This window comes from Anser cygnoides, chromosome 2 (assembly GCF_040182565.1).
Source record: "Anser cygnoides isolate HZ-2024a breed goose chromosome 2, Taihu_goose_T2T_genome, whole genome shotgun sequence".
NCBI classification, from domain to species: Eukaryota; Metazoa; Chordata; class Aves; order Anseriformes; family Anatidae; genus Anser; species Anser cygnoides.
The window spans coordinates 144,766,595-144,778,613 of NC_089874.1; the positions used below are offsets into that span (position 1 = coordinate 144,766,595).

General features: G+C 35.1%; 1 protein-coding gene across 7 annotated transcripts in view; it reads right to left on the reverse strand.

The window, feature by feature from the left end:
• RSPO2 (R-spondin 2) overlaps positions 1-12,019 on the reverse strand; it is a 112,208-nt gene that overhangs the window by 48,100 nt on the left and 52,089 nt on the right. For all 7 annotated transcript variants that reach the window (XM_066990656.1, XM_048068757.2, XM_066990660.1 and 4 more), the window contains one exon: positions 10,445-10,633. In XM_066990656.1, the coding sequence (XP_066846757.1) occupies positions 10,445-10,633 (189 nt within the window). The remainder of the gene's footprint in view (positions 1-10,444; positions 10,634-12,019) is intronic.

Sequence of the window (12,019 nt, forward strand, 5' to 3'; positions counted from 1 at the left end):
CAATTGACTGTGATTTTTTAGAAAAGTGATTTTTTTTGAAAAGTGATTTTTTTTGAAAAGTGATTTTTGAGTTGATTTAATCTTTCTGGAGGAAAAATATCAAATATAAACTAATCTTCTGTTTAAGTGATATTGAGGAAAGTAAGACAGGTTATTTTGGGAAGTATGCAAATACTCCACGTATTATGTTTGTTGTATTATTTATTCCTGCAAGCAGGATCCACATTTTTTACATGACTTGACCCAATAAATAGTTGAATGTTTTCATGTGTTATGTCTGATTTCCATATCTGCACATATGGATGTGCCACCATGCAAAAAAAAAAAAAAAAAAAAAAGAAAAAAGTCAAGTTTTCTGGATACAATTGCTCTCTATCATTAATGAAGTCAATCCATAAATATATATACATATTAAATGTATTAAATGACTAAAAGATACACAGCTATAATACACAATAAAAAAAAAATAACTACTGCCTTTTCAAACATTGAATTTCACTAAAAAAATAGGCCAAAAAAAGGGCATACCAATACACTTAATCTGAGTGATTGTGGGAAATTATTCATTGTAGCAATTAGGAAAACATGACACTTTTCAGATCAGATTTCTTATGCCATTGGACAAGAAATTAGGCAAAGTGCATGGAAAAGAGGAAAAAAAAAATATTTCAAGTGCTGGTATACCCTTGGTTAGAAAGAACTCAAAAATCAGTTTGAAGTTTTCCACTGCGAAAGGTAAGCATTTCAGGCTGTATGTAGACACAATCAGACAACATGTTTGCAAGGAAATCCAGTGTCCAGCATTTCTCAAAGGGCCTCCTACCAGCATAGCAACACCAAAAGTTTGGTTTCTTACCCACGGTCTTTTTTATAGGAAATTCCCAAGATTTACCATTTCCTTTTCATGAGGTTTGCACTAAAGAATAGGAGATCAATGCCCATACAATAATTCTGCAAAATCACTTCCCTAGATTAATGTATCTGCAAGGTAAAATACGGTGAGCTGCTCTGGTATACTGGGTGTACTGCAATAGTTAATTGCAAATCTGGTTTATTAAATTCAACATGTACTGCAAATATTTTATCAATTGCAATGCTTGAATCAAACATCCTGTGTGTTTAAATATTCAGAAAAAAAAAAAAAAAAAAGCCTTTTGCCCACACACACAAGGCAGCTTGAAAAGACATCAAGGTTTTTCCAAACCATTTAGTCCAATGATGAGGTGAAGAACAGAACATTAAAAGATAAATTAGCATCATGTGACCCTCCCTCATATCTAAATGACGCAAGCAGGTTTTTTTTTGGAATAGTGTTTTAACTAGTGCTTTCAAATCATGTTGAGGAGTAATATGTATAAAGTCTACTCCGTTTGAATTCTCTTGAGTCGAAGAGAGATTAAATGGAAAACATTGCCTGTTGATAATATATAAACATGCTAATCAGGTGAAATCCTGTCTCACCTTCCACTGGGGGTACCCTCCATAAAACAACTGCTATTTAACAGCACATACATGAATACCCTATATTCAAGCATTAAACTAACGGATCAGTCTTCTATTAGTTCTTTGGTTGTACCTCAAACTCCCATCCTATTTATATCTTTTCCTTTGCCTTCTATGTCAATTTTATTTTGTATTGCAGTAGAGCCCATACCATGACAATTATATTTTGGACACATTAATAGGGGCTCCTGGGTTAAGGGTAGGCTGAGATTTCCAGCTAAGCAAATTTATTTTTTTCCTATAAAGATAAATTACTTCAAATATCAAATGCCTATTATTTAATCTGTATCAGATGCAGTTTAGGGAAAATATACTAAAAAATATATTAGAAATACTTTAAGATTTCTGACACTAAAACTTTAATTCACCAGAGTGATCCAGCATGGTGCTTGGGGTTACTGGGTACTACTTGTAATGTTTCAAATCATGAAGGATGCTCGTGTAGCTCTAAGCCTTGAAGGAGTTTTTTTGGTACAGATTCAATAAACTAAACTAAAGAGATAAAGAAAAGTGGTATTCCAAAAGTTAGAAACGTTAACTTTCTATGAGTCTATTTTTAATCACAGTCACAGGAGTGGTTATAAAACTAAGAATGTTTTTTTAAGCTGGTTATTTTTGGTGCCTAGCTTAATCTTATTATATTGTTTAAATGCTTTGGGGGCAAATTTACTTTACTTATTTTTTAAATCAATGTGATGTTGATAAATAATTTTAACTGTGTCTGAGCCAAGTAAATCAAAATAAGTTAATTCTTAAAATACTTTTGTTTTTAAAGCTGAATATATCAACATGGACAGAGAAAGAAAGCATACTTATTTTTAGTTGAACATTTAAAGAATACTGATTCTTCATTATCAATATTAAGATACATTGGTATGCAACTAAATACAACTGTATTAAACTTAGTATTTGTTTTTGTTTACTAGCATTATCTACATATATGTTATTAAATGTAAGTCTTAACAGAACTCTATTCCAAATTTCTTTTTTTTTTGTATTCTATCATTTAAATAATAAATTGGATAATAAATGTGTAATCTGGTATGAAACCTAAAGAGCTGTTTGACATCATATACAATAGTTAAAAAAAATAAGATTTTACAAAATGGCTTTATCCTTTAAACAAAATAACATAATAAGAAAACAAGAAAATATTTTTTTATGGTTAAACTGAATTGCTTTCTTCTGATTGCCATAGCTGTCAACTGTTCTAATTTTTTGATCTTAGCATCTTATGTCTAACTCTGGAAAAGGGAAGCAAAATCTTTACTATTTTTCTAAATCACTTTAAATTAACTAGTCAGTTTACTGACAATTATAATAAACTGGAACAAAAGAGAAATTCTTTTTTTCATTTGGAGAAGACATCAAAAGCATTTTTATGAATTCACCTTGCTAGCTGTAAATCTAATTGCCTTTTTCACCCGTTTAGTGATTTCATTTTCTGTACTGTTCCAGTAGCTAAACGATGTTGCTATTGTATTATTTTCATTTCACCTAAAATACTATATAGATGTTTACAACACCTCAAAAAAAAAAAAAAGGAAATAAAGGTACAAACTTTAAAAAAAAAACAAACCTTGAGCATTATTAAGATTTTAGACACCAGTGGTTCTGTAAAAGAAAGAAACAGAGAAGTTGCAAGGAGAAGCCTAGAAGTGGAAGTTTTAGAGGCTTTGGAGGAAAGATAAGGCTAGCGTTGAGGAGAGAATGAGCTGATGAATTCCGGCTTGCAGAAGAAACCTTAAGAGCAATTACACACCTCTGTCAGGCCAACCATACTTGCAGGGCAACAAGAAGCTAGGACACCTAATGTTCAGAACCTGAGAGTGAAGTAGTAAGAGGTGCTTTGGTGCTGCTGTTCCCATTCACCTAGCAGCAAGAGACCTATATGTTATAGTCCCTACCACTTCCTTCCATTGTACTCAATTTGCAGTGGGTCTGCTTCCTACCAGACCTCAAGTCCCTTTTATTCCTGCTTGGCATTGTGCCTCCTTATATCCCACTGGACCTACTACCCACTACTACTATATTGCCAGCACCTCTCAGACTCATAGCACTCTTGCTGCATCTCTTCTAGCACAACCTATTTTCTTTCTAGTGTTTCTATCTTGGCACTCAGGGGAGGTTTAGGTTAGAAATTAGGAGACATTTCTTCTCAGAAAGAGCAGTCAGGCATTGGAACGGGTTGCCCAGGGAGGTGGTGGAGTCACTGTCCCTGGGGGTATTCAAGGAAAGGTTGGACATGGTGCTTAGGGACATGGTTTAGTGGGTGACATTGGTGGTAGGGTGATGGTTGGGCCAGATGATCTTGGAGGTCTTTTCCAATCTTAACAATTACGTGATTCTTGCTTCCATTCTTTCACTTGACATGTATAAAACACTATTTATTTATTTATTTATTTGGTACAGTTTCAATAAACTAAACTAAAGAGATAAAGAAAAGTGGCATTCCAAAATTTAGAAATGCTAACTTCCTAAGAGTCTGTTTTCAATCCTAGTCACAGGAGTGGACATAAAACTATGAAAGTCATCCCCATGTGGAAGTGAGATATCTTCCTCTGGTACCATCCTTACCTATCTAGAATTCAAAAACCACTCAGGGACCCCCAGAGAAATCTGGTGGTATGTCTGATTAGCACAGCCGATTTCTAAACAGAGGCCATTTTTAAAAATGTTACACCATGCTTCCCACCAGAGCTGTATGTAAAAGTTAAAAGCTCAACATTCTGACCTTACTGAAATCCATGGCAAAGGTCCTAATTGCTTCAGCAAGGGCAGTTTTCAACTAATAACCTTCTTACACCAACGGATAGATCGCAGCCCACTATAACTACCTTAATGGGCAAAAACAATATTAAACCCCCTGAAGAGAGACAATATTTCATGATAAATATGTATTTATAAAGTAAAAAATGAGAACTAAAGAAGAGCAGTACTCCAACAGTCAGAAATGCTAACTTTCTACAAAGTCTATGTTCAGTCACAAACTGTCACAGGAGTGGTTATAAAATCACAGCACCATGACTTCACCCCTCAGGGGAAAGGGTGGAAAAGAAGTCACTGCTTTGTTTGGTGAAGCTACACTGGGCTGAAATTAGACTGGAGTGCTCTGCTGAAGTATCTTCAGCGTTTTGGCAAAACAAAATTAGACAAAAATGTATCCCTTCAATAGAGCTCTGAAATTTTGTGGGTTTTTTTTTTTTTTTCATACAAGATACATACCTTCTCCAATAGAAAGTCTATTGATACTGTGCAATCTGTTAATTTAACCAGAGAGAAGAGTAAGGACTTGAGTGAGTGACATTTCAGTGCAGCACAAAGGCATATCACAGTATGTTAAAGTGCCTCCATGCTTTAGAACAGCTACAGAATATGCTCAGAAAAGAAATATAATTCCATGAGCTACAGCTGACCAGGACCTCAATGACCAGGAAACCTGCAGAACTGAAGGACCAAATTTTTTGGTTCTCCAGAGTAGAAAAAGAAAGAGGATCACATCTCCCTCAAAAGAGCCATTGGCAAAAAAGAATCCAAACACAGAAATTTAAAACATTTTAGATGTTGCTTACTGAAACAGAGTAGGAAAAAATTAGTTATGAGCTTAGGAGCCAATGCCCCTTTTTACTTAATTTTCAGTGAGCTTTAGCACCCCATGGCACGTCAGAAACAATTTTCTCCTAAACCGTTTCTACATACACACCAGATTTTTATTATTACTATTTCTATTTTTTAAGTAATAGCTATGAACCATGTTTCAGTCAAGATCAGGGCAACCAATCAGGACTAAAAGAATTGCATTTAGCTGGCCAGCAATAAAATATTTGGTTTTAGACTTTATAGCCTCATTTATTTTGATCCAAATATTCATCCTGAATATCACACAAAACAAATGCAATTGAGGTGGATGAAGCTTTCAATATTTATAGAAAACTACATAAAATGGTACATTAAGGAACTCTGGAGGGAAAAAGCCTGGATTACACATCATGCCCAAATCAGAGATACATTTTAAGCAGATGAAACACAGTGATATTAAAAGATTTTCCTGAGCATTTTTGACTTCCTGACAGTCCTGATAAGCCACTTATATTAATTCTTCTTTTAAAATAAGCATATAAGAATTTACAAAGAATTGACAGACTCATATTTTAGAGATGGAATCAAAAGCCCAGGAGTTCAAAATATAAATTCAGATACTGAATTAAATTTAGACCTAGGTACATATGCTTGCTATGATTTATAATAATAATAATAATAATAATAAATTAAATTAAAAAATGGTACATGCTCCTGTCAATAGCTTCATTTTATACTGTAGTTACAGAAAGCATAACATTACCAAAATAAGTACTATCCTTCCTTTGTAAATCTACCACCTGCTTTAAGATGATGCAGAATAAGCTGAATCATAGGAAAAATATAATGCCTTTGGAGATCAAGCTGAAGAATACAATGCTGCAAGTCCCACTCTCATTTTTCTGCTTCTCAGTAAACAGCATTGGTGCTGAAGTCTTAACTTCATGCTGCCATCCTGACATTGAATCACAGAGGCATACAATGGTTTGGGTTGGAAGGGACATTAAAGCTCATCTAGTTCCAACCCCCTGCCATGGGCAGGGACACCTCCCACCAGACCAGGTTGCCCAAAGCCCCATCCAACCTGGCCTTGGAGCACTTCCAGGGATGGGCTTCCTGGGCACAGCTTCTCTGGGCAACCTGTGCCAGTGCCTCATCCATTGACCAGCACCAACTTTTACACTAATCACCTGCAGAATTCCCTGAACTAGGAAACATTTCAAAAACCCAGACATTTCATAATTCACCTGGAAGAGAGAAGATAAAGGCACATGAGGGACAAAGACTGGTAGTACTACTAAGAAGACTGGTAGTACTACTAAGAGGAGGAGACACATGGTCAGAGCTGAAGTAAGCTATGCTGTGAGCAGCTCCTGTGGGGGATGGAGTTGAATGACCAATGGAAAAAAGAGACCAAAACATCAACTGGCTTTCAGGAAGGTCACTGAGGAGACAGTAAAGAGAGGGGGAAAGTCATAAGAAAAAGAACTTCAAACTACATGGAAGCTATTTAAACTCCCAAACAAAAGTGGCTTTAGTAGCTGCAGGAGGGATTTTTGTTTTGTTTTATTATTATTTATTATTATACAACTAAAGATTTTTAAGCTACAATTTCGGCCAGGGCTGAACATGAATTCTAGAGAATGTTACACAGCCACTTGACAGTAGCAGTTCCTAAAGTTTACCACAGGTCCATGATTTCAATGAGATCGATGTTACTTATAAAATACTATAATGAGGATTTTTTTTTTAATTCACTTCATACACACTTAAAAATACATTTCTATTATGTTCTATTATTGATTTTTTATTAGTTGAAATCTTTTAAACAAATGCCAAACCATAGTGTTTTCTATTCGTATTTTACAAATTTACAATTGCCTTATTAAGTCTATTCACTACAGATTTAAGAAAACTTAATTCAAAACACTATTAAGATTTTTTGTCGGCAGCTGAATGGAAGGAAGGTCTTCTGTCAAAATATAAAAATTGGCCAAAAATCAAAAAACTAAGAATATGACCAAATCCTTACCAAGAAGCATTACCAAGAAGGAGGAAAAGAGAGTAGAAGAGATGAAATAGAGGGAAAAATAAGATGTCTATAACATAATTATAGTTAAAACTTAATATCTGGCCATACGATTTGACTTTCAAAATCCCAAATGAAGATTATTTTAAATACTGTTTTTTCTTTGTAAGAGAAAGTCATGAAAATTGTTACTAAAAACGCAGAATAAAATGATTTTAGTTAAAGCAAATTGTGCTCTCCTTGTTTTGAACCCTTGACAGACTGGTATGAATTGTACTGACTACAATCATCTCAGAGCTTCATATACTCTGCAGTTCTACACAAGGAATAGTTAAGCTATCATATGTCAATGATGTCTTACAATTTTGTAACTAAGTTTGAAAAAAAAATATTATCTTTCTTTATATTTCATATGTTTAATAAATAACTGATTTGTTTAAAAACTTCTCTTTATTTCACTTAAGGCACATGGAAGAGGTAATAACAAATTTAGCAATGTCTGACCCTCCCATGAGAAAGAGGGTGGACATAAACAAATGGAGTAGCCAAACAAATCTGAAGAGAGGTATAATTTCTAAGTTGTAAGTGTGTCTTCCCTAAAAAAGATTACAATGGATACTGACTAGGTTGAAACGTTCAAGATAGGCTCAATACCTAAATCAGACCAACGTTAAACCAACACTGATGTGACAGATTTCATTCTATTCTTTAATTCAGCTTTGTGTTTTCTTCTTCTTCCTTGGAATATTTTTTATTCTTGTTGGAAGAGTATAATTCAAAGTTATTAATTATTAAAATTTCTTGGAAAATTAACAAACTGTAGCTCTTCTCTTAGGCCTTCTTTTACAGAAAAGACGCAACACTTTCCAATTTGGTGTCCAAATATACTGCATTCTTATACTTCAGTGTTCAAGATGAAAATCAACTCCAGCAGGAAACACTACATCGATTTCTAGGGACAAGTAGTTTAAAAATTACATTATTCACTGTTACTAGAAAAACAGTCTAGAACCATTTAGCAAATTCAAGAGACATACTGCATACATGTAGAAAAGAAAATTAGCCTTGAAATTCAAAATTTCCGTAATTTTTGGAGCTGTTGCACTTGGCTGTAGTATTTATTGTGTTACATTTGGCACTAACTATGCTTGGCTTTTAAAATCATGTCAACATTTTCCATAAAAAATGTTCTATAGCTTCTCTAACAAAAATGGGCAAGTGTTCCAGTAATAAAATGTTAAACAGCTTTTGTGCCTGTAAAGACATTAATAGGGCAGAAATCATTTCAGCTTATGTAATTCAAGCCCTGTAACTTCCAGACGGATTTTAACATTGCCAGAATTTTTATTATTTTTAGCTGAGATAATACTATCTGAGCAATAGTCTGTAACTAGCTGTACCTAAAAGTATCTAGCATTGAGTAGGAAGAAACCCATTCTACTTTTTAAGAATTTTTATTTTAAGTCAGTTTGAATCCACAAAATGTCTGTGTTGCCACAACGCAGTGTGTGCGCCATGGGAGATCACCAAACCAAGAGCAAAAATGTAGGTATGATTTATAAATACACCAGCTGGCGACTACACCAAAACAAAAATATACAGGTCAAAAATCATTGGAGGAGAACCAAAACTGGTCTGTAAATGCAACTGCAAAATCATTCTCAGAGGGGGAGACTGTCAAAGGCATGAGGGTGAGTTAAATATGCAGCACTCAACACATGCTAGTATGGATTGGACACAACCTCACATTTGTGTTTTCAAAACCAATCCTGTAATTCAGGGAAAAAAAGGCCACTTTCTGTAAGTGGTAAAAATGTATAAAAGTTGTATTGAATTCACAATCCACCTTCTGCAAATATATATATATATATTTTTTAAAGAAAGCAAGGAACAAATACCAGTAAAGACCGTAATTTTTCCTATCTAACAAACACAGTATAAGCTAACATAACTAAATTAATCTATTTCCCAAAACTGTAAAATATTCAAAGACATTTTTACATAGGCAAGTTTTTACAGCCCTGTTTTGAAAGGATGAAGGTGGACAAGTTGCTGAATTCACAACTGTGTTATGAAAATGAAGGCCAAAATCCTAAATTGCTTTACAGAAGGGATATATAAACTATATACTAGTCTCATTTAATTTTTCATCAAAAACTAGCCACCTGGTACAGATTAGGCGGCACTCAGCAATGTTACCTAACACAAAGCGAAGAATACCATATCCACCAAGCCCGCGCAGGGAACTTGGAGAAACAGCCGGGATGTCATTACGTGGGCTGGAACGTGGCCAAAGCACTGAAGTTAATGCTCTTATTCTAGCCAAAAGTGCCACAGAATGACCTCATATGGCTGTCAAGATTATGTGTGATCTAAAAGACAGCACCCACTTTCTCACAACACAGTGCATCCCAGTGACATGCCGCAGGACTGAGGGGGAGAGTGCCATACATTTAACGAACATTTGATTATTTCAGGAAGCAGAGAAAAGCTGTTTTTCACTTCAGGTTCTTAGGTTTGGTGACCTAATTCTGGTTTGACTATTACACATGAAAAAAAAATGAATTAGAGGTAGTAGCAATGATTAATAATCCATATGGGTAATTGTCCACATATGAGCATATGGAAAAATCGATACGAATAGGCACAACTGCCAGATAGTGGTGAAATAATGTGTAGATATACCAGAGCACTCATTGGTTTTAACAGTTGTGCTGCTAGGCACAAACATGCAAACAAGGAATCTTGTTGCACATTAGCAGGTTGTAAATTTCCAAATAAAATGCAGTACTAAAAGTGAAAGGTTGTTTGTTTGTTTTTAATAGTACATCTGTTTTATTAAAATAGCAACACTTACATATTAAAACATGTCTGGTGTGAGGTGTCTGGTCATCTGAAATTTGTGTGGGAACAAATAGCATGAAGAGAAGCCCACCCATATCTCGGTGCATAAACTAGGCTAGTTCCTACATGAGCCATTATTAAATTAATGCTTACTCTTCTTTATTTTCCTATAACAGGAATTATTTTTTGTTAAAACCAAGAATATCTGCTTAAATCATCATTCTTTCATAAATTTCTCTTTAACTAAATAAAAACAACACAACAAAAACTAGGTTAATACATAAACAATTTAATTTACTGAATGTTACAGATCTTGGCATGAGCCAGGACATTCTTTAGAAAGAAGTTTTATGATGATCTTGAGACATCTGTAAAAACATCATTACGTTCCACAACATATAATTTTAAAAACGAGTGTGAATTATGGCCTTCCTATAAAAAATGAATGTAAACTTTCAAAACAAACAGACAACAACAACAACAACTCACTTGAACATCTGTTCATATCAGGCGTTCGGAGCCCATAGTACCCCGATGGGCAGGAATGCAAGCATTCACCGTATTGTCTCATTCCTTCTCTTCGTAGGAAGAAGAATAACTTATGTTGGCATCTTATGCACCCATTATCCTTTGAACAAGATAAACAGCCTTTGCAAATTGGATTTGGTCCATAGCTAGCTGCAAAATAAGAAAATAAATTACACTTTAAGATCATCTGGAAATTATTTTGGCTGGATTTCCTCTTTCCTGTAAAGTGTTATCTACTGCATGATTACAAGTAGTTTTAAAAGAAAGGTTTTAGAAGTACACTCATTGCCACACATCTGCACTGGCAAGTGAATAAAAAGAAACCTAATCTCTGTATTTTACACTAGTATGCAGGGCAATTTAATGAACTTACACACTTTTTAAATAAAGCTACAAGCAAGTGGAGACCCAGCTATACAAAATTCACAATTACAACATAAATAAAATCCATATGCTGAATTCTAGTTTGAAGCTGAGCATATAAGCACAATCTATCAGCAAAATATAAGAATATCAGCACCCTGATCTATGCACCTGGAATGATATTTCCATTGAAATACAGCACCTACACCATTGCAATTTCTTACTCCTGAACAGAGAGCAATGTTAAGTTGCAAACTTAAGCAGCAAACCCTCTGCAGAATAGGTACAACACTAGTAATGCACACCCCATATCTTTTGAGGGTATTAGTGCAGCTATCTACAAGTTTTTAGACAAAATGGGTCAAAAAAAAAAATGCACAGACATTATGGAGGAAAGGCATTTAGATACAATTATCATTTTATGTCAACAGCTACTATCTCTTCATCTAAATGGTTTGCTTGTTTGTTTTTATGACTTGAGTGATACTGCAACACAAACCCTAGCAGCATCTTTAGTACACTGCCTTTCTCCAGAGTCACAGAACACACCCCTGCCCCCATGTGCACTCAACTCCTTCTCAGGCGCTGAGTCAGCACAGCAGGTTAGCAGAGGGACGATGGCTCAAGATGTTCCTGAAACCAGAATAACTTAATGGGACTTTTTAAATATTAAATTGGCCACAGGACCTCACAGAAATTCGCCAGTTTGAACCTAGTTTATGGTGAAAGGAGAGAGAGAGAAAGAGAGAGAGAGAGAGAGATTACGCAACAGAAGGAAAGCATCTTTGACGCATCAACATCTTTTTAATAGAGGCCACTCTGACAGCAGCTGGCCAAAAGCAGAAGGACTATGTTTAATTGCTATATTTTAAAGTATTTAAAAGTATCCACACCCTAATACAGTACTCCAGTAATTTTATTTTATATAGATGTATAAAAATTGTTGTTCAATGGCTGACTTCACCAGCAGAGCTTGGAAAAGAAGAAAAGAAAAAGCCCACCACCCTCTGGAACCAGTAGCTGATAAGCTTTACTCTCACCTTCGCACATCTGCACACCACATTCTCACTCCCTCGCTGCTCTGTGCCCCCCACATGCCTCTCCAAGTTCAGTGTGACAGCAGTCAGCTCCTATCTTGTACAAAACAGTCCTGGTGGGTGGCAGGCAGGACAA